We start from the raw sequence: 22,390 nt of genomic DNA, 5'->3' as shown, positions 1-22,390 counted from the left end.
TTTCTAGCCAAGTCTTGAAAGCCTCCCAAGAGAGAGGGATTGAGCCCACTTGTTCTCAGCCCACTTATAGGCTGCTTGTCTGTCTCGTACTAACTCAATTTCCAAAAGATAATGCTGTGGGAGACAGCATCAAAAGAACCAATCTAAATCTAGTTCTTTAGTTCAAACACTGGACTACTTAATATCCAAAAGGACCAGATTCATTCCCACAAGCATCCTGAAATATAGTTTTTCATTGCTGTCATTTAAAAGCCTTGTATTGTCCACTGGCAATGTCTGCATTACCTTGTCAATGCAGCTGTTCCACACAGGAAAATTTCAGGCTTTTGCTCATCCAGCCAGTGTTACAGGCTGCAATACAGATCTGAAGTTTGAGACTTTGAACCTTGCTGGCACTCCATCTGAAAGGGAAGGGTTGTGTGTAGAAGAAGGAATGTTGGGGGATGACACTTGTTTTACTGTTACATTCTTTATATGTAGCTTTTACGATTTTAAGGCTAGGGAGTAGCAGGTTACTCTTAGTCTAAGCATACTTTTATGTTGTGAAAAAAGGAATGTCACTTTTGTACACTCCCAGTAGGTCAGAAGTTGATGTAATAAAAAGTATCTAGTCTCCTTTCCAAACCCTTGGGGTGTAGTTTCACAATTGCCTTGAGCTGAGCTGAGCCTGTGCCACTCCAGAAGGAAGGATCTCATCCCCTCCTTTGGGTTGTTACCAGTGCTCATGCAGTTAGTTGGATCAGAAGGCTGATCTCCAGGGAAAAAAACAGCTGTCTCTCCACTTTACAGATGAAGCGGGTTCAGCAGAGGGGGCAGAGTGATTTCTTGCAAGTCGCACAATAAATCAATGGCAGAGCTCAAAGTAGGGGCTCGGTGTCATGACTTTTGTTGTTGGTATCTAAAAAGTAGGATCATATGGCTCCATTTTTTTTTTTTGTTCCAAGAGCTAAATTTTGAACTCAGTCACTCGGAGCGTGGTGCAATCCCAATGGTTAAGCATGGATTGAAACTGGTGAAACTTGAGATTGGAATCTGCTTACGTGTCTTTCTTTTGTTTATCATGTGTTTCTGGTCAGCAGCACGTGCTGTGCACGTCAGAGATGTTCCTCCTGGGAATAGAATAAGCTGGAGCAATTTTGTGAAACATATTTCTTTGACAGCCTCTTTGCCACAACAAATCATTAATTTATTCTTTGCAATGTTAATTTTCCCTGCTCAGTTTATATTTATCTGTAAATGAGAAAAAAAAAAATCACAGGTAGAGCAGAGGAATAAATGGCAGATGGGTTCAGCTTAGTTGTTGGCAATTAGGGACCATGCGGGTATCTAGAGCCTGTTGCTGCGGGTGTTTGTTTTAATGCCACCAATTCATCACTGTTGTGTTGGGGATTTTTGGCTATTCATCTCACAGATAGCAGTAAAGAGTTACTGTGAAGGGCGCATCGTAGCCAGCCTTCCAGATTCCTTATTCCTAAACAGAGAAGAGGGATTTGTTATAAAAGAGCGCTCTGTTCCTGGTTTCTGCAAAGGGAATTTTGAAGGCCTGATTGCTTTGGTGCCCTGAACAACTCCTTCTGTTGTCTGGGCTGCTCTCCAGTGCGTATGCTAATTCATAATGGAAAATAATGCTGAGAATGAGATGGTTGTTGAAGGAATAAAGAGAACAAGGTTCACCCTCTGTCTTCACTGAAAGAATTTCAGTGCTTCTTTGGGCATCTTGTGTACATGAGCAAGTTTCACTGTACCATCACCTTTCAAAGGAGATTCCTGTAGAAGGTACTGAGGACCACCCAGACACAAGGCCACTCTCCTTGTGCATTAGGAGAATTGTCTGGGGCATAAATAACCATGATAGACCTCAGTTATTCAAAAGGTGGTTTCAGGAAGTACACGATTATGCATCACAGGTTTTTTTAATCATGGAACTTTCCTTTTAAAGGTCATTTTGAGAAGATTTCACTTTTTCTCTATAAAATGGCAATAATTCTCTTTAAAACAACCATATGGCTTTGTATTTTAACCCTGCTCTGAGATGAATGGAAGATGTGGTGAGAACTGGAATTGTCTGTCTATAAGTAACATGTGATAGGCCCAATTAATCAGTCATGGTTATCATTCTGCTTCTTTATGATTATTCTTTCTTTTCCCCAAGACATTTCAGTAACAAATAGCACAAGAAATTAATTTGGTGAGTGGGAAAGAGTGCTGGAAGAGAATTCTTTCCAAAGGTATTTGTAATAGTCTTAAAGAAAACAGAGAAGGAGGGGGAGCTGCTAAGGGAAGCCTATGGGTTATGTGTCAGGGCCGAGGGGGCAGACTCAGCAGGTTGTAAACTTCCAGCTCAGAAGTAGTAGTAGTTCAGTTCTCTCTGAAAGAATTTCATGCTGATATTTTAAGAGTGCTGGAGCTGATACTTGAGCTTTGGTTTATTTCCATAAGGATTTGTGCAGGTTTCTGTCTAAGCTCAGGTCAGTATCTACATTTTCCTTCACCTCTGGAATTTGAGTGGGAGAGCTCAGTTTGCGGCTATATCGTGTTGGTTTCCATGGCCTTTTACTCTGATGTGCACAAGAGAGAAGTGATTGTTACTTCTTCCTTTTTTTCATTCTCTTTTTTGTACTGCTGTCCTGGGTTCAGCTGGGATAGAGTTAATTTTTACAGGAACCTGGGAGGTGGGGGGCATAGCCGGGGCAGCTGACCTGAACTAGCCAAGGAGCTATTCCATACCATGTGACATCATGGTCAGTATATAAATGGGGAGCGGGCTGGGGGGGAGTTCTCTCGACTTTCGACTTTCGGTGGGGGAAGTGGCGGAGCGTCGGGTTCCGGGTGGTGAGCAGTTGCACTGTGCATCACTCCTTTTGTATATTCTTTTATTAGTACCGTTGTTGTTGTTGTAACTTCTCCCCTTGTGTTGTCCCAGTAAACTGCTTTTATCTCAGCCCTCGAGGTTCCAGGTTTTTTTTCCTTTTCTCTCCTCCGTCTCCTCCCCATCCCACCGGAGGGGGGCGGGAGGAGTGAGCGAGCGGCTGCGTGGTCCTTTGTTACCGGCTGGGCTGAAACCACGACAACTGCTCAGCTACTTTGTCATTTCATTTTAAGTTATTCCTTGGTGTCTGCAGATCATTCTGATGTAGGTAATCAGTTACCTTAAATAGCATCTGATTTGGCAGGTTGAACATTGAAATGATTGATGAAGTACTCTTTCAAAGCATGTTACAGTTGCATCCTCACTCCATCATGGGGGAAAAATATTCCTAGTGAGGCCTGTCACATTGATAGTTTCTTCCTTCTTACTGTATTTCTTTCTAATGCTTGCTGTGCAGTTTGCACAGCTGTACTTTAGGCTCTGATCCTGTCATTTGTGAGACATTGCATTTCTGATTTTTGCTGCAAAATTTCTCTTTTCAAAAGCGGTATTTTGCTCAGTGCAGGTATCACCATTTGAATTTAGGCCATGTTTACGTATGGGATTTGTCCTAGTTTTGGCCATCTGTGACAAACCACAGGCTCAGCTGAGCTAGTACTAGTCCTTAGTGTAGACAAGGATGAGCTGCTTTTGCATCTGTTTCCAGCTACTTTCAGCTTCAGGAAGAGAACTAAGCTTCAGTGGTACAAAAGTCATGTTGCCTGTTCCCTTGGAGGCTACAACCAAGGCAGGTCACAGGCAGGTCCCTTGCTGCAGAGGACTGAAATTAGACCATGCAACCCTAAATGTGGGAAGGTTCATGTGAGTATGGTCTTTATAAGTATGCATAGCCACATCTTAATCTCGGGAGAGTTATTAGAAGAGATTTGTCATCTGTTCTGGGTATAGCGGACATTCCCATCTCCTGAAGGTTAAGGCAAAGGTCGACTTCTAATTAAAGAGAAGGTCCAAATCTAATCATAGTGTTCCAACCACAAACAATGATTACTTTGTTAAATCTGTCTTTTGATTTACAGCATAATATCTAGCTCTAGCAAAAGAAGTACATCAGTGATCTCATGTTTTATTAAGCAATAGTTTTGCTTGGAATGAATGCTTAGGGGAAAGAAATAGCTTTGGGTTTACTATTATAATTCTTCTATTCCATGTCATCTGGACTTATGCTCCCCCATCTCCTCACACATCAGCATCTAGTATTAATACATTATTAGTTCAAACAATCATGATATCATTTTATGATTGGACCAGTTCAGGAAGTTTCCTTCCTCTCCCAAGAACACAGTTTCTTTTGGGCAACTGCTTTTAAGACCATTGTGTTACTACCTTGTTTCCACTGCCCCTTCTAAAATACTAGGTCCATGAATAGCTAAAAGCATGTAGTGCTCCTGACAGGTGAATGTTGGACAGCTAGGAAGGAAGAGGACAGTATCATGGGACAAGTACAGTAATGACAGCTGCAGGAGAGGCGTTCTCACCACATCTTACTGGTGTATAGGACAGAAGATTATTTGGATTACTGCCCAATCTATCTTCTTCATTCTGAGGCTGGTGACAAGGAATTGTGTTCTGTTAAATGAGCATTTTACAGTGTGAATAGACCACCAATGCTTTCTGTTAATAACAGCATTTTTTTTTCCATCTAGGACAGATCTGAAATGACGATACAGTTCTCTGTATTTCCTTCAATTACTATTCCCATACTGTCTTTTGTAGGTTTTTTAAATGATGTCTGTTACTATTTGAATTGACAAAATGCACTTCTTAATGTGGTAACTGCCTTGCTGCAGGTGCTAAACAGGTATTTTGCTTAGTGTAATACAGATGCACTTAATGGCCATATAAAACAAAATCACTAACGTTCTTGGAGGGCGTAAAATAGAAATTGCCAAGATTATTTTCACGTTAAAAAAAAATCAGAATTTTCAAATGACTTTAAAAACTAAACAACCCAAGATTTGTCCTTTTATCTTAAGGTTTATCTTATTAGAACAACTGAAGCGACTGGAAAAAAGCAAAGTTTTCAGACAGGTGACTTCCATCCTGAAAGATAACTAAGGGTGTAAAAATGGCCTTTGTGGAACCGACCAAAAGTCCACCTATTCTATTATTCTTATTCTGTCTTTGCTTATGTGTGAAGTAGAAGCACAAGTGTGCATTGGAAAGTATCCATGCATTCTGTCAGCATGCAGATTTGTGTGGCTCGGGGCCCCGAGAGAGGTGATGCTTTGTATTTAATAGCTCTCAATGGGTTTTCTTTAGGGTTTTTTTAATTCATATACACTTCTAGCACCCACAGTGTTTTGTAGTAAGCAATGCCATAGCTTAACTTCATGTTGCATGCTGAAAAGTCTGACTCTTTCAAACTTGGTGTCTGCTAGTTTTATATAATGTTTTCTACATCCTGTAGAGTAAGACACTAAGCTGTCATTCCCTATAGCTTTGCTGCTTCTTGAGAAAGTTAAAATGCCATCGTTCTGGGTTTAAATAGATTGTGTTAATCAATTAGGAAGTCTTAAGGAAAAGGTTACTGTTACTTTTGGAGGCTCAGAGGTATGTTAGCAAGGGAAGAGGGAGGTAAGGTTGTTGGCTGACATGAGAAAAAGGACAGGAACAATTTACTGCCTTTGGAGTTAAGGGCATCACTGAGAGCGGAGGTTAGAGAAATTACCTATTATCTGAATCCAGAGCCTTTAAGCTGCACTGGAGATTTAAAAAAAAAAAAAAAAAAGTTATTTTCTAAGCCTGTTTTTGTAAGGATTTGGGATCAAGGGTCAGAGGTCAGAGGTGAAGTGGTTGTTACGAGGGAAGGGTAACCCCACTGGTCCCTGTTTTTTCTATTCTTTCAGTTGCCTGAGTAAGCTGAACCTGATGCTTTGTGGCTCTTTAGTTTGCTCTGCCTAATTTACCTGATGGCATGTGGTGCGTTGTTTGAAGTGCATGGAGGAGCATGTGAAAGACCTATGTGTTTGGGGGATTCTTACAGGCTAGGGAGGGACATTGATTTCCACTGCTGTGAAACGTTTTGGCAAGGTATTTCTTATGACTGTTGCTCTGGAAAGGTCTGCTTCGATCTGTTCTACAAGGTGTTTGTTTCTGAAGCTAAATTTAGTTGAGTGGTGAAAGGTGATGATAGTGATTATTTCTTCCAAGCTATAACCATCCATTAGAGGCTGCAGTATTTACTGATTTGACATATAATTTGAGGTCCATGATGTTGTAAGGCAGCCAGGCTATATGATTGAGGGTGGAGGAAGTTCCTCTTGTCTTGCAGTACATTTGTAACATCACTTGCTCAAAGATGAGACCTGTTTCACTGGAGAAGTGTCCCCATTGGTTAAAGACCTTCTCTTGGTTGTTGAGGTAGGTATTTTGAGTGCTCTTACAGCAAATTCAGTGCTGTGCCCGCCTATCAGGGTTTTGCAGTGTGTTTGGGATAGATGCAGGTTTTGTAGGCATAGGTGTGATTTTAAAAATCTGGCTTCTATGGTTGATGTTTCTATTTCACCCTTGGAAAAGAATTTGAGTATGTAAAAACCTGTCTGTTGAAAATAATCTTTGATGTGTATCTTTTCAGAATGGTTCACCTTAATCTCAGAGTTGCTGGATCTTTGTGAATGAATAAAAAGGACTGCAGTTTAAGGTCATATTTAAACTTGGAGGTAAACATTGTAGACCTACAGATGTATGAATGTATGGTTTGTTGTTATGTAGTGCAAGTTTCTGACGAATCTTTTTCTGTATTTTGTAACCAAAAAAACTCTGTCAATATCTGTGATGTAGAAGAAAAGGAAGCATTTCAGTGTTTTTGGAGGAAGTGTATAGGCAAACACGCCATTTCTCTGACTGAGTTGCATGCAGGTCACTTTCTGGAAAGACAGGTCTGGTGAAGGGTGTGGTTATGAGATTTGATTTTACAATTTCTGTGCATGGTGCATTCTGTAAGGGCCACTGTTACAAGTTCATGGACCCCATGTACTGTAGGGTGTAACTCTGTGAGTCAGCAGTCCATTGGTACAAGATGTGATAACGCATGAAGATAGTTTTACTTTTGCGAGGCTTTAACATGGGAAGGTTGAAAATGAGTGTTTCTGATGCTTGTTAAATGATTGATTTTATTTATAAATATAAGTGGCCAGTTTGAAGCCAGTATGTCTCTTTATATGGGTAACCTTGTAATATTCTTACACAGGTTTTTTGGCTGCTGATTCACATTTACAGTGTAGAAGGGGTTTTGTGTTTTTGTTTCTTGTTTTTAAGTGCTGAATTAAGATTTCACTATATTTGATGTATATGTATTAATACATCTGTGTTATAGACTGCCCCTTCACAACAAATGTCTTTGCTCTCAATGTACATCTGTAATTAAAACAATGAAGAAATTCCTTTTGTTTCCTCACTCAGCTAAAGCTTAAACTCCAGCACAATTCACACTGCATATTTGACTTGGATGGTCTACGAAGAAGTTCAGTTAGGCTAAAGGAGCGTGGAAGCCCTACAGGATGGGTCTTGTCAAAGAGCTCAGCATTGGCCATAGTCTTACTTTGAAATTCTCAAAAGTCTTCAGCTGATTTTTTGGCACTGATGTCACACCAGCATCGAACACTTCTTGTAATCCCAGGTCTGTGGTTTAGGTTGAACTTTATATTTTGGATGCTTCTCAAATGGCTGGTTTTTGTATTACAGAAATATCGTACATGGAATTGTGTGCTGTTAATCTCTGGTTAGGCAGGATCCAGATACTATCTTAACTGCTGAGTGTAGAAGCTATTTGGTACTGTCCCTTGGAAGTGTGACTCAATCATCCATCTGCCAGAGGCCTTAAGATGCCTCAAGATTCCCCAGGAACTCCTTCCTCATACATACACTAGTTTCCTCCTCAAAGGATGCACAATAGTTGAAGCAAATGGGCCTATATTTTACAGATTATTTTTACACAGGAAACAAACAGATCTAGGCAAAGTAAGAAACACCTATACCTTGTTCCCGCAATTTGATTACTGTTCTGAAGTCTTTGAAGTCTGTAAACTTGCAAGCACCAGAGCATTCTCCTCTGGATTCCTCACCTCCAGCTCATGCATTCTCTGGGTCCTGCTGAGTTCTTGCCCTTGCAGTCAATGCCCTTTAGTTCCTGGTTGTTCCTCTCTGGAGCCATTCTCTGTTGTGTTTCTATTCCTAAGCATCTCAGCCTCTATATTTTCAGAAGGCCAGCTGAAATACACCTGGGTTTTCGTTACTTTGGGTGATTTCTCCCCCCACCCTCTATTCTTTTCTCTTTGCTGATCTGCAGGTAGCTGGTTTAGTAGGGATTTAAGATACTGTTGTAAAGCAAAGTGTTATCTGTTTTGTTAGTAATCATTATTAATGCTTCTAGTCATATGAGGACATTCACATACCACTTTCCCCCTTTACAAAACTTAAAGATAACCTTAACGCTCTACTTATATGTTCTATGAAGTACACAGACTATTTGAAGAAAATCTAATATCCATACTTTTTAACAGGTAAAGCCCTGTAAAGATATCTTGAATCCTGTGGATCCAGATTAACAGGTTTTCTTTATGCCTTTGTCCTGCTCATCCTTCATGATTAAACCGGGTTTTATTCATCTGTGATGTCAATTACAAAGGTTTTGGAGCTCATTCAGCCACCAGATTGTATCTGATGTACAGAGATGTATGAAGCGAGCAGAATGTCCTGTCAGTGGCTAGAGAGGGCTTTGATTTACTGACTGAAATGCTACCGCAAATAATTGAACCAAAGAACCATTCTTCAGAAACAAGCTTTGTTTCGTATTGTTTAACTGTAGAAGTAGGGCACTGTCATCTTTCTCCATTTGCAGATGCAGAAACTACATAGACTTTAATGGTAAAGAATTTCCATCAAAAGAAGCTGCAGTTTACAGCTAAGTTGTTTTATCTGAAAGAGCTGGTTCTTCCCTTCAGTTTTTTAACCCTTTTGTGTCTGAATGTACTGCTGGCTGGGCCCAAATATTCTGTCACTATCACTGTGACAATTCAGTGATACTTGCATTTACATTTACAGTGCTACATTGCTATTATGCTATTATTAAAATTATAGGTGCTTTCTACTTCTAGAAATATTTACTACCAAGGTTAAATTGTCATTAAAGCATAAATACTATTTATTAATTTTAATCAAAACATACTAGCAGGTTTATCACAACAATGAGTAAAAATATGTTGAGAGGTGGCATAGAGAATTTTCTTAGCTGTTACAGGAGGGCCAAACTCTTCAATAAGCAGAACCCTCTGTTCTTGTAACATACTTTGTATTGGGAGCTAAAATCAGTCAATATACAATGAAGATGGAGAGTAACTTGAATCATGCTCTGAGGATTTGCCTTTCTGGAGTGGGCATGTTCATATAGTGATCTTCAGGGGCAAGGTGCACTTCAGCTCAGGTTGTTGTCTGAAAGAAGATGCTAGGGGAAATCTAGTTAGCATGTCTGTAGCTCTGGATCAGGAAAGAGTTAATTCAGGGTGCACATGAGCTGACTGACTCAGATTTGCAAAAAATTTGTGGGGTGTTTCAGCTTCAGGGTCTAAGCTGGACATTACTAAGTGTGGAAGCTGTTGCAACCTCATGTTGCTGTGTGAATCGGAGCGTGAAATTTTGTCATCTGCTGCCATTATCTGCTTTGACTTCCTGCCTGTGTTCTGCCTTAAGATTGAAGGTTCAGTTGCTAAAATATGATCCCCAAGTATGACAGTGACAAGCACATGAATATGTAAGAAGTGGTTGAAGAAACAGCTAGAGAGCAATTCCTGAAAGGATTTCCCTATGCTGATCCATGCGAGCTGTTTTAATTAGCTGAGCAGCTGGATTTTAGCTGCTTCTTAGGTACATCCTCACTTGTCCGGACAGTGGAAAGTCGCAATTGTGGCATTCATTAAGTAACGCAGAAGTAGACATCCTCAGCATAGTGATGAGGATTGAATTGTCACTGGACTTAATTACTGGTTCAGGATTACTTGCTTTTGGGGCTGGACCCAAGAGAGAAGTAAAGTTGTACCAGGGTGAGTCTGATTTCCTAGGTGACCAGATCTGTACTGTTGAGCATGTGATTTCCTAGATGACTGGATCTTTATTAGCCTCCTGTACCTGCAGGGCTGTGACAATACCCCATGATTTAGCAGAGAACGTGAGAGTGTGTCTTCATTTTACAGAGATGCCACTGTGGTGCCAGGCTGCTGCCAGCTGGTTTTTTTTCTGGTGCTTGTCCGATTTCCCAGTGAGCCAATCTGGACGACCAGCACTAACAGGAAAAATAAACAACCAAGAGTGGATCAACTGATACTGAGGGGTGAGAAGAACCTCTGACCCGAGGCATAGCCAGCATTTGGTGATTTGCTGTCAGATTAGCTGCAGAGGGATGGACTTAAGGTTTGTTTTTGTGAGTAGAGGCTGAGCTGCTTACCCAAAGGACTGCCGCTGGCCTCCCCATCTGTCCACTCCCACCACTTCTCCAGTGTCACCCTGGTGCTCCTGTGGTTACACAGCCAGCTGGAGCAGTCGGCCTGTCTGGCTGAAAACTAATCGGGATGTTTGGGATGGGACCGTTTGTTGTTAGCAAAATCATGTGGCTGATCCAGCAGGCTTGTGACCACGTCAACACCAATACAAGAGAGCTGGTGGAAATGGTAAGTGTGGGGAAGGTGGGACTACCAGCTACGCAGTCTCCACTTCTCTTACACTAATGGGTAAACTGCACCCAGAGTCCGTGTGTCATGTAATCTAATTTACACTGTCACATGGAGGACTGGGAGTTCTCTGCAGTGGAGGCATTGAAGAGGTTGATCACTGTGGATATGTTTTCAGTGTAGATTAATTTAATCCACAGGATTAATACAGTTCTGTCTACTGCATCCACATCATGAAGATGGGATAGCTGTGATTCTTCTGTCCTAACTTTGAGAGCTTTTTGGTCAAACTAACAGGTCTATCTTTGGCCCGGTGTCAGGGTGGTGGTAAATCTGATCTTTTGCACCACCCTTAATTTAACTATAAAATTACTAACATCTTTCTGTGACTCAGTCTGCAGTGAAATCATTTAGCTGTCATTTTAAACATTTTGTGTTTGGAATAATGTCTTCTAATAAGTTTAAAAAATGTTACACTGTAGTACACTGGCTGTTATAAAGATGGCATGATTTCTACAGTAACTGAGAGGCATATATGATGCCTTTTATTGAACTAGTGTTTTGCCTGACAGTAATTTCAACATCAGCTATTTAAAAATTCTTGGCTCACATTCCAAGAAGTCACAAGACACTGGAAAGTGCAACATTTTAACTTTTTTTACTCTGTGCGTGTGTAAGACACAGTCAGTAACCATCAGAATTAAAAATATGTTAAAAAGCTTTTACACAGGTATGTGAACCTAAGGACTGATACTTTAAGAAAAGCTTCGTATAACATGACATGAAGGATTAATTTTGAGTCTTTGCAGCAGATGCTTCAGTATATTCATTTTTTAGAACAAGTGATCATTCTTTTTCATTGTTTTTTTTTCCCCACTAGGCTTTTGTGTATGTCTAGAGTGATGTATGAAAGAAGTGCAATCAGTTTTCCTGTAGAATGTTCATTGTTATGTCAGTTTAGATAAAGAAACCAAAGGTCCTGGTTCTGATAAAGGGAGCAGGCATTGTGGAGGGTTGCTCGATTCCTGCTGAGAATCCCATGCCAGCCAATAGGAGACTGGTGGAAGTGGATGAAGGAGAGATGCAGAGGCGGGACCGTAGCTTGGGATACCTTCTGTATCCCAAGCGGTACCACAACCCATAGGTCAGAAGACTGTAGATAGACTGGGGAGACCCCCCCCTAAACAGCTATTGGTATGCTTACAGGCAGGAGGGAGCAGTCACAAACCAGTACTGCCTGCGTTCTCCAGAGGCAGGTAAAGCCCAGCACTACTCTGCCTGTTTGCGCTCAGCATCAGAGTGTCTCACCATCAGCCGGTTGGTGGGAACATGTCCGTGAGGTGCCCTCGGCTCAGCTGGAGCCACTGCTCCTGAAACAGCTGCTAAAAGACTTGTGGGTGAAAAGGTAGCCTCCTGGCCTCTTTGCTCAGGTAACGCGTGACTTGAATGCTGTCCTGCTCCGGGCACGCACAAATCCCTGCCTTCTTGCTCGGAGATGCCCGTGTGATACAAGGTTTATTCCCCTTGAACAGCACCTCCCCTCCGCTGCTGTGTGGGGACTGTTCAGGCGAGGGATACTCTCACGGTTGCTGTGTTGGGTCAGGAGTCACCCCGCAGGAGCGGGCCTTTGAGAAATACTGTAGCTACACTGAAGTTGCGTTTGAAGAGAGACACTGCTCACTGCAAGTAAAAGTGTTGGAGCAGAGCCCCTAACGAGGGAGAGCCCATGATTTATACACAGTAAGTGCACTTACTCTGCTGAACAGTTTACAGCTCTTTGCCCAGTCTAGTTTGTGGGAATTTTATTTCCCCGATACACAGACCTAAAATACATTTTTTAAGTGTTTTCCTCAAGTGTTTATATTTAGAAAACCTGTCCTTGAAACCCAGAATAAAGCCTGCCAGTAAGAGTGAATAGGTGTTTAACAACTTCAAACATACCACTCTGGGTTCTTTATCTCTCAGAAATGGTGACCCATGGGACCCTTTTCATATTGCTGCTGACTTAAAGCACCCAACTGCTTTCAGCATAGCAGGTACAGCAGCTTGCAGATCCCCTCTGAACTTGTTGAGTGGGTTGGTTTGGGTGTGCAGAAGGCCTGACAGAGGTGGGTTAGTTCCCCCTTTTGAGGGGCTGGCAGGTGAAGCTGGACATGAAACAAAGTTTGTGCTTTAAATTAACAGTGAGGTCTAGGATAAATATGCAGATGTCAAGAGTTGCTCTGGTTGTCCACTCCTGCATGCTAAATCGTGCGGGGGATGGATGAATAGTTTGCATCTTTACTTATTCCATATTAAGTATGGCTGGGCTGGTGTTGGAGCTAATGTTTATCAGAGTCTTTAATGCTCTGAAACTTCCTGCTGTCTGCATTGTTTTCTTCCAGCAAAATGAGTTTGGACTTTGCTTATGTACATTGCAGGGTGACACAGGAGCTGCTGTCCCCCACCCCCAGCGGCTAGTTATTGTCACACTGTCCCCTCAGGTGTTCTGATGTAACTGTTGGGGGAGTCACACTGGGTCCAGGTTCAGAGATCCCACGCAGATTAAACTTCTTCCCTTTTTGTTTTTCTTTGACATGTGCGTTTGTGGGGATTTTGTGTGTGCTTTGGTTCATTGCTGTGCCTTATGGACAGGAGGAGGAGGTGGGAAAGAGGCAGGGACTCCATACAGTAGAGTAATTGCTTCAGCTCCTGCCTCATAAAATAGGAGAATTAAATTCGATTTGGTTATGTTAATTATTTGGATGGCTTGAGAGAAAATGTGCCATTAACTGTGGAGCAGAGGAGGCTATTAATAACCTCACCACGGAGGATATTAATAACCTTACCACTTCTCTCTTTGCAAGACAGGACAAGAGATCAGAAAATTGTTGCCTGTGGAATGGGGAGGGCTTAGCTCAGCATAAGGTATGGGCAAAATCACCAGCCGCCCCAAGAACAGCATCTTATTTAAATTACTGGGGTTTAGTGTATAACAAAGTTAGGGAATTTGCAGTTCCTTTACAGGGCTTCATGGGGCGGGGGCAGGAAATTTCTACATCCACTCCCATTCCCATGTTTTTAAAGGGCTTAAATAATTCTAAGCTAAATGTGAATCAAACTCTCCTGGGGCTAGGAAGTGTAGTGTTTTGCCAGAAGGTTGTTGATGGGTGACCTGTTAATGGAAAGTGGAAAAGAAAAACTATCTGCTAACAACTTGTTTTGCCTGTAAGCTCATAAATTTTCTAACAGAACCATGTTATTCTGGGTTCTAAATTACACAGATAGTTGCATACTTGTACTGCCTTGCTCTTGATATATCCATACTTCAACTTCACTAGATTGGTTTTGTGAAAGGTTTTGCTTCTTCATTTTTTGTATTTTGTTTTTAAAATCCTTTTCTAGACCCTTTTGGTTCCTCATGTTGCATGGAAAACTTGAACTTTTGCCTACATGGTGACTTCTATGATTTCTAGCCCAAAATACCTGCTCATATTTGAAAGTGCTCATCGGATTCTGAGGCAAATTGCAATGGGTCGAAGAGCTCTTGCTAGTGGAAGAAAGAACTTAACTTGTTCCTTTTGGTTCTTACTGATACTTGAATATGCATACTGTATAGATTTCCTAATTTCCTGCTATAAAGCTTAAGTCAGTCTTGAATTCTGACTATAGAAAGTTTTTGCTACTCCAGAAGATTTCAGATTCATGTTACCAGACTTGAGTCTCCCTCCTGTCTGATACTAAATATGATTAAAATAAAACCCTAAAGATTGTAGTTATTCACAGCAATGAAAGCAGAAGAATAAAGCTTCAAAAATGAACATCCAAAAGAAAGAGACTTAAGTTAGAAGAAATTAAAAAAAGGAGTCTGGGGTACATCTGGGAGGAAGATACAACTAAAAGTGTTTCTTAAAGATAAGGCTGTATTATGGTGGGACGATTTGAAGGAGAATTAGAATCCTTTTCTGCTGAGAATGCACAGTGAAATATGACTGATAGAAATGTTTTCTAACTCAGCTTTGCTAGCTGTGTGGATAGGGGCCAAGACACATTTGAACTGTTTCTGAAACCAGACAAATAGGCATTGTTTATCCTAGACTAGCCAAACTATTTCAGAAAACAGTTCAGTCAGAGCAACATTCATTTCTAGTCTTAATTAGTTTTCAGAATGACCGCAGGACATTTTCATCCACGTCCTTTTTGACTGTCTCTTTCTTCTCTCCTCCAAATCCCCCTATTCTTCATCCCACTGGAGTAATTGCAGCCATCAGCAATTGCAGTGGAAGTGCGTGTGGAGCTAAACTTAGCCCTGACGGAGTTTGTGTGCTGCGTGCCTGCTGCAGGCAGAGCGAGAGCAGTGCTAAAATGCTAATGTCCTCCCTGTACTAACATTCCTGCTCTTACACCGCTGATGAAGGCTGTGGTGGAAGGCTTCCGGAAAAGACTTGATTAGAATAACTTTCTGTTGTAATTAAGAGATTGTATTAATTTCAGCCAGATACAGTCTATTTATTTTTAGCTTTTGAAAAGACTATTCAGCATGCCCAGAGGCTTCTTACCAATAAATGTTCTTTACCTACTGTGTTTAAAAGAAAATAGAGCAAAAAAAGTCCTTTTCTGAAGTAGTTGTGTGTTGGGTTTTCTTAGTCTCCTCTGTAGCTTTGCACAAGTGGCAGGTTATTAATACCATGTTCTTCAAGTTAGCAACACTTTCTGAAAATGATAATCCCAAGTGTCCTGGTTAGTTTTGGGTTTTACCTGCAAAAATAGTAAGGACTGCTTTCAGAAGACATTCAGAAGAGAGGCATCGGAAACCTTAGTCTTACCAAGAAAACAGATGAGCTGGCAAAAGGAAACATTTTTCTGTTGTTGTGTATCAACAGATTTTTGGTCATGTTGTCTTCCTGTCTAACCCCACCCACCAAGTTATTACTGAAAACTGCAACCTCTACTGAAAGGGAAGATAAATTGTTAAGTAATTGTTAAAAATATTTAACAAAGGGGTTGTAGTTTTTTTACTCGGCTGTGTAAGTTTTATTTATTTACAAGAATGTTAAGTCATTAAACGCTTATAATCTGAGAATATGCACACCCATGTAGGCTCTTCTCCAAGTTTTCCTGTCAGATGAGACATATCTCCAAGTTTTCCTGTCAGATGAGACAGAATGTGAACTTCAACACAGAATTGAGAGAAAAAAATGGTTTTAATAATTGGCTTTCTATCTTTGCAGAGTCTTGCAGCTAAGCTGTAACCTGGTTTTCATTAGAAGGGTTGGATATGGTTGTATATACTCCAGGAGTTTTGAACAAGTTTCTGGAAGATATCAACCTATGGGGAAAATGCACTTGTCAAACCCTTTATAATATATGGGGAATTTCTGCGTGATGTTACTTAGTTGTTTTTTCTGAGACATTAACCACATTATAATAATTTTTTTCTTCATTAAGCCAAGGACCCTTGTCATCCATAAGAGCAGCGATCAAGAGATGTAAGTCTACTTTTCCTATTTTTTGAGAAACATAATATTGTAAGATTGCTACATCTTCGTTTTTAGTAACTGGTTAACTTTATATGTGAAAACAAAGTAGCTAGAAGGCTTTTGGGGGGCTGTAATTTCTTTCTCTTTCTCTTTTCTGCTTCACCTTAGACCATGTTTTTGCTTTGCTGATGGGCTGTTCCTTCTTGCCAGTTACTAACATTTTCTTATTTATGCGCTAATTCATTTGTGCACAGATGTGATCCATCTCTAAAGAATTTGGATTACACGTGCCCAAATTTTAGTTCACTTGAAAAAACAGAAGATTGTTCTATTTTAGTAGAAATCTGCAGCAACTGCTCATTGACTGTACTGGGGACAGGATTAGACTCATGCACTGGGCTCATTTTGGAAAAAAAATTGTGTATAAATCTTGAATGAAAGTCCAAACTCTTCTTCCCTGATTTCATTGTTTAACTCCTCTTTCCCTTTCCCTGCTCATGATATTTCCAGGCAGAGAATTTCTTTAGGTGCATCTTCCAAAGTATTTTATGCTGTTTCTTTCTTCTACTTTTTATTTTTATTTCCTTTCTGCCCATGGTTTCAATTTTATATTAATGAAACAACCCTTAGGATTCTGCTATGGGGAAAAATAAATTAGTGTATGTACTACTGATTTGTTTTTCCTGGACCTATTAGTCAGGGGCTCATTAGTATGGATTAGGTTGGAGGTAGTCAAAGGGGATCATGAAAGCTTTATTCAGATCAAGTCTACATGATGTTGTAGTTAAAATGCAGCACTTTATCTGTGCTGTTGCTGCCATAGATAGGAAACTGCAAAACAGAGAGCACCAGATCACAGAGGGCCTTTTGTGGTGGAGTCAGAAATTGATTCAGACTGCCTAAGCCCCAGTACCTCGTCTAACTGAGAAACCATCTAAAAGATCATTAAGCAATTGACCTCTGTGTTTTTAAAAATATAGTAGCAAGTGATACTTTGTTTTGAGGCACAATCACATAAAAAAAAAAATCTAGTCAAGAAGCCCTAGCTCATATCTGATAACATTATACCTAATAATATTAATATGTAAATAACTAGGATGAAATATAAGTACCATGTGAATTATTCAGATGATAAGCTAGAAAAAAAATCTCCATGCGCATATCAGGGCATTGTATATGAAACCATAGTTCTTTGTATGCCAGTAACCATACCTGTGGATGGACCTAAGTTAAAAATGGACTCTGAATAATTCCTAACTCCCCTCGCCATTAATCTGGAAAAAGTATGGTATCCTCTGGAAAAGTCTATTTCCCTAACAGAGTTAGAAATCTATCTTTATTTCTTAATCACATTCTGTGGGCTGTTTGTCTCTAATTTCAAGAAACAGGATAGGTATGTGCAGGGTTTCAACTTTCCAACCTGTGGACAATGCTTTATATGACTTTGTATTGGTGTCTTGTGGCCAAAGAGGAAGAGAGTTTATCTTCCTTTCAGCCACCCTGACTACAACTCTGGATAGAAAGACAGTGTAATTTTGTTTCAATTGTTTGATGCAGTAGAACTCAAGAAAAGTGAGCCCAACAAGCTTGAAGAAAGCAAGCATGTGAACATGAGATGTGCTCGTGAGTGATTTTTTTAATCTCAACTCTTCAAAAGTTACGCCTGGAATTTTAATGATGGTCTCAGGCCAGCTCCCACTGAAATCAGTGAAACTATTTGCATTTATGCTAGTGCAGCAACATGCACAAAAATGCCAAAGAAAGTAAAAAGTGGCAAGCCAACTGCTGCAGTAGTGAGGCAAAGGGGAACAATGTTTTTGCTCACTTCCCCACCCTTCCAGAACAGGGCTACAGAAACAAGTCTGCTTCCCTAAAATGTTGGAAGAACCTGCAGGCTTGTTCCATTCTCATTCTGTTCTAAGCAAGTGTGTGGCTGAATTAAGGATGTGTAACAGCTTGTATGCACTCTGAGGCTGTGGCTTCCCATTTGGCAGTTTTGCAGCCATTTTTGGCTGTGGGTTTTATTTGTTTTTCATTTTTGTTTTGTTTTGCTTGGGGGCTTCCTAGGTTCTTTTGGCTCCCACTTTTTTCCCAACCAGATCAATTCTGTGACCTCATTCTCTCCCCATCTGCACAAACATTTGGGCTGGCATAATGCAGAGAATCATGCAGAGGCAGGAACATACAGCCCAAGGAAAGGTGTAGGAAAGAGTGAAGTGCCTTCGTAAATCATTATTGTCAGACTGGAGTGAAACTACCAGCTTGCTTTAAGGGCGTAGTTATGCAGGTTTTATTCAGCAGCAATGCAAGCCTCTATGGTGCCCAGCAGTTTGGTCAGCTGTGAAAAGGGTATTTGACCTCACTGGGGGTGGGAAGAGGAATCTCCATCAACCCCCTAGGTTATTTTTTATCAGTTCCCTCACTGAAGTTGCACAAAGAAGAACTGGATCTGGGAAGCAGAGGGAGGAAGCAGAGATTGTTCTTGGGGGTGGCACGTTCCTTCTCTTGTGCTGCTGGTGGTCTGAGCCCAAGTTGAACAGGTTCAAAGAGAGAAAATTGATAAAACTGTACAGAAAGTGCTCATTTTTTTATTTAACATTCTGAGCTCACTTACTGTGGGGTCATATGCATGCTAATGATTGTTCAAGGGGGAACAGAATTCCATGTTTGGAAGGGAAATTGGGCATGACCATCTCTTTTAGCTACAGTCAAGTATTAAATCAGCCCAGCTCTAATGTCAGATAACCTAACATTTCCCTGAGGTGCCTAGAAGAACTAGAGGAAAAGGAGCAAGACCTCCCCCTTGTGCCATCAGGAGAAAAGCTTCAATGCTTACTTCAGAGATGCATGAAAATTTCCAATTAGTTTGAACCCCCACTTTTACAGAAATAGTCTAATCAGATCTTGGGTGAAATCAGACTTTTTTTTCTGGTTTTGGCTTGAGGATTACCTGCTCCTTTTAGTGTTCCCTGAAGAACGGCCTCCACAGCTGTGTAACACCTTTGGTATTGCAAAGACTGCAAGTGTTGCCTCTGGCATGGGACCATTCTGTCAGCTCTTCTGATGTATTACTTTGTAGGTAAGGGAGGGAATGTTTGCCCAATCTTGAGGCTCTCCTTGAGATGCTATAACGAATAATCTTTATTCCTAGGCAGCTATATAGTGAGAAAAATAACTTCTCAGTCTAATAGTCTACACATTTCATAGGATTGATGGTAGAAATGTCTAGCCCGGTGCTAAAAAAGCATTGTAAGAAGCTGTTTTTAAATATTAGCACATGTCCTTGTCGTAGAAAGTAATATTATTACTTTTAAACCTATTAATAATAGTTAATATGAATTAACTGAAATAGTTAATTGGCAGGATTGTGTTTACTCACGGCTGCTGGAAGGACAATAGATAAAAATCACCAGAAAAATTTGGAGCTTGATTTCCCACAAGGCTTGGGCTATTTGAGGCTATGATTCCAATCTTTGATGCAAAATTAAACTTACATGTAAAACACTCTGCAATGACAAAACTGTTCAGTATTGCACACAAATTTGCTAATGGAAACACAGAAATATTATTATGCGGTGTCTATGTTGTGGAAGTGCTCAGTGCTCACAGCAGGGTGGTATCTCAGTAGATCCCTGAATGAACTTCATAGTTGCCTCTATAATGCCTTAAAAGATTGCCTGAAAGACTAAGTTCTAGCCCAGCTCTCTTCCAAAGACTCAAAAGTGCATGTCGGACTTCTGTTGCCACCAGCTTGTCTGTAGCATCGCAATTCATGGGTTGATGGTATAATGGTGGTTGTACTTACAGGCATCTTGATCTCGCAGTTTAAAATGCCCCCTGCACCATAATATGTATGTGTTTCAAATACAAATGACATATTAAGTGCACTTGAAAGGTAGTACCCAGAGAAGAAACAAGAGGAAAAACATTCTAAACATAAGTATACAGCACAAACTGAGTACCCTTTACCACTGCACATTCAAAAATAATTGGATAAAGCCCACTAAATAGTGCTTGTAAGAAAAATGTACAAAAAATTAATCTATAAGTCACTGATCTGTCCTCTGTTTACAGTATTACCATTAATCCTTTACTTGCTTAAATTCTACTATACTAGGTTAAACACATTTAGATGCCTCATTGACACTAATGGAAATAAATAGTGACAATGTTATGAGTTGATTTGATGTTTGTTTCTTTCCCCTGAGACCAATAAAGTTATAAGATGAAAAAGTGCAGATTTTATGCACTGAGTTTTTCCTCTCCCATCCCTTCTTTAACTGGTTTGTTTACCTTTTACTTAATACCACTAAGCATATGCTTCTGGAAATGTCAACAATTCTCATCCTGAGCATTTCTTAGTGTGGAAGTTGAGGAGCCAACTGTCTTGGAAATACATTTCCATTGATTCCCCTGATGGAAGAAAGGGGTTTTAAATCTTAAAGCTGTCATAATTTGAAATCTGGGGGAGAAGTTAATAACATGCTTTTTCAAGGCAATCCACAAAAGGAATGACTTACAGGATCAAAAGACCACAAGGCCAGAAAAATGGCTGCAGGTTTTTTTTCTTTTGTTTTCAAATCAGGTGTTTGCTGTATTTTAAAAATTCATGTCTTCTCTCATACACTTTTTAATTCAAATTCATTTCTTTGAAATGGTAAAGGAATGAAAGCTGTGCAAGTCTGGGTGCAAGGATTATTTAGAAAGTTTGTATTTTCTTTTGCCTAGCATTTGTGGAACTCCAAGAAATACATGAAAGCAGAAGATGCAGTAGCTTTCACCTCTGCTCCTACTGTGTATTTAAGAGCTTCCAAACCAAAGGTGTTCTAAAAGTGTGGTTGTAACAAAAACGTGACAGCAAAAAGAAGGGAGTGTTTGATGGAAGGAGGGAAGAACTTTGTCAAGGTCCTTAAAAAAGAAATGTTTATATGAAATGTTTATGTACATGGAAGTAGCTTGATTCCATAAATGCCTGGGAGATTTATTTTTTCAGACAGAATGAGCACATTCTGAAAACATATGATGGCTTGGCTATTAGCCCTTTTGAAAAGATGTGTTTATATCTACTAGTAAAGTTATTTTTATGTAAATATTTTAAATGTGTTGTTTTCAAGTGAGTTTACTTGTTTACCTGAAATTTGGAGTTTGATGGATTACATAGATGCCTCACTGGAGTCTTTTTGCCTATGTTAAGAGAGGAAAAAGGTCTTTCAGACTTTTTCTAGGTTTTTCTTATTTGTTTTAATAACTTTAATAAATAGAAGTACATTTAGAGTCTCACAGGAGAAAACAGCATGTAAAATTTATCTCGAAGAAAGAATGAAAGAATTTAACAGGTTTATCAGTTCAGTTTTACATCCCTCATTAATTAGCTTTTATTTCTAATGCCCTTATCATTGTAATTTGGCTACACCCCAAGCAGTTGTATTGAATACATTTACCAAATGAACACTTTCTTCCATCCTCTTTGCAAAAGTAACTTTGGAATTCGTTGGTTTGGGTGAGTTTGGTTTTTTTTCTTTAATGTGTGTATTAGATCAATGCTGTGTTAAGATCTCTGAAGAAGAAAGTGAAGGTGAGGTGTAGGGGATTTTTATTTACTTATTTTAGGAGAATTGCAGTCATGCCTGAAACTTTGAGGTGTGCCTCTTACTAGGATCAGCCTGCCTGCCCATACTTCTTTGATAGGTGAGAGTATAAATTATGGGGTCCCAGCTGCTTTGCATCTGTATCAACTCCTCAGTGTAACCCATTATTTTTGGAAGGGAAAAAGTGCAGACCCAAATAAACCATGATTTTAAACTAAATAAAGCATTCAAAGAGATTTGACTTCCCTATCCTTGTTCCTCCAGTGGCTCTTTTTTGAGCCATACAGTGGATGTTTCCATATTCAGTTATATTCTTCACGGTTAATTTATTGCAAAGGAAGCTTCTAAACAGCCATTGTTAAAATCAGCATGAGACTAGAAATAAAATCTGCTTTTATTTTAGTTTTTTAAGAAACTATATTGTGAATAGACATTACAATTGTCCTTTTACAACACTGGCACGTGCGCTATCCTTGCGTGACTAACCCATTTGATCATGGTTTCTGTCACTCTGAAGCCTTGGTTTGTTCTCCTTCACCTCCTCTTCCTCTTCTGTAACCCCTTCTTTTTTTCCTCTAGCACTCATGAATAGTGCACATCAAAAATGCCCTGTGGAAGAGGTATGTTTGACACACTGCTATGCAACTCTTGAATCAAGTATGCTTTGCCGATTTCAGCTAATGATTCTGTGATGGCACAGAAACAGCATAATTGTCAGCTTTTGCACAGTAAGACTCTACCACTTCCTAAATT

General features: G+C 40.0%; 1 protein-coding gene across 7 annotated transcripts in view; it reads left to right on the top strand.

The window, feature by feature from the left end:
* SH3D19 (SH3 domain containing 19) overlaps positions 1-22,390 on the top strand; it is a 124,060-nt gene that overhangs the window by 61,310 nt on the left and 40,360 nt on the right. For 4 of the 7 annotated variants that reach the window (XM_069785119.1, XM_069785126.1, XM_069785136.1 and 1 more), the window contains 2 exons: positions 16,018-16,058; positions 22,217-22,257. In XM_069785119.1, coding sequence (XP_069641220.1) covers positions 22,242-22,257 — 16 coding nt within the window. In that variant the 5' untranslated portion in view covers positions 16,018-16,058; positions 22,217-22,241. The remainder of the gene's footprint in view (positions 1-16,017; positions 16,059-22,216; positions 22,258-22,390) is intronic. The other 3 variants (XM_069785145.1, XM_069785102.1, XM_069785095.1) reach the window with 1 other exon arrangement.

This window comes from Haliaeetus albicilla, chromosome 1, assembly GCF_947461875.1.
Source record: "Haliaeetus albicilla chromosome 1, bHalAlb1.1, whole genome shotgun sequence".
Lineage (NCBI taxonomy): Eukaryota > Metazoa > Chordata > Aves > Accipitriformes > Accipitridae > Haliaeetus > Haliaeetus albicilla.
Note: the sequence above shows the minus strand (reverse complement) of the source record. Positions and strands in the feature narration are given on the sequence as shown.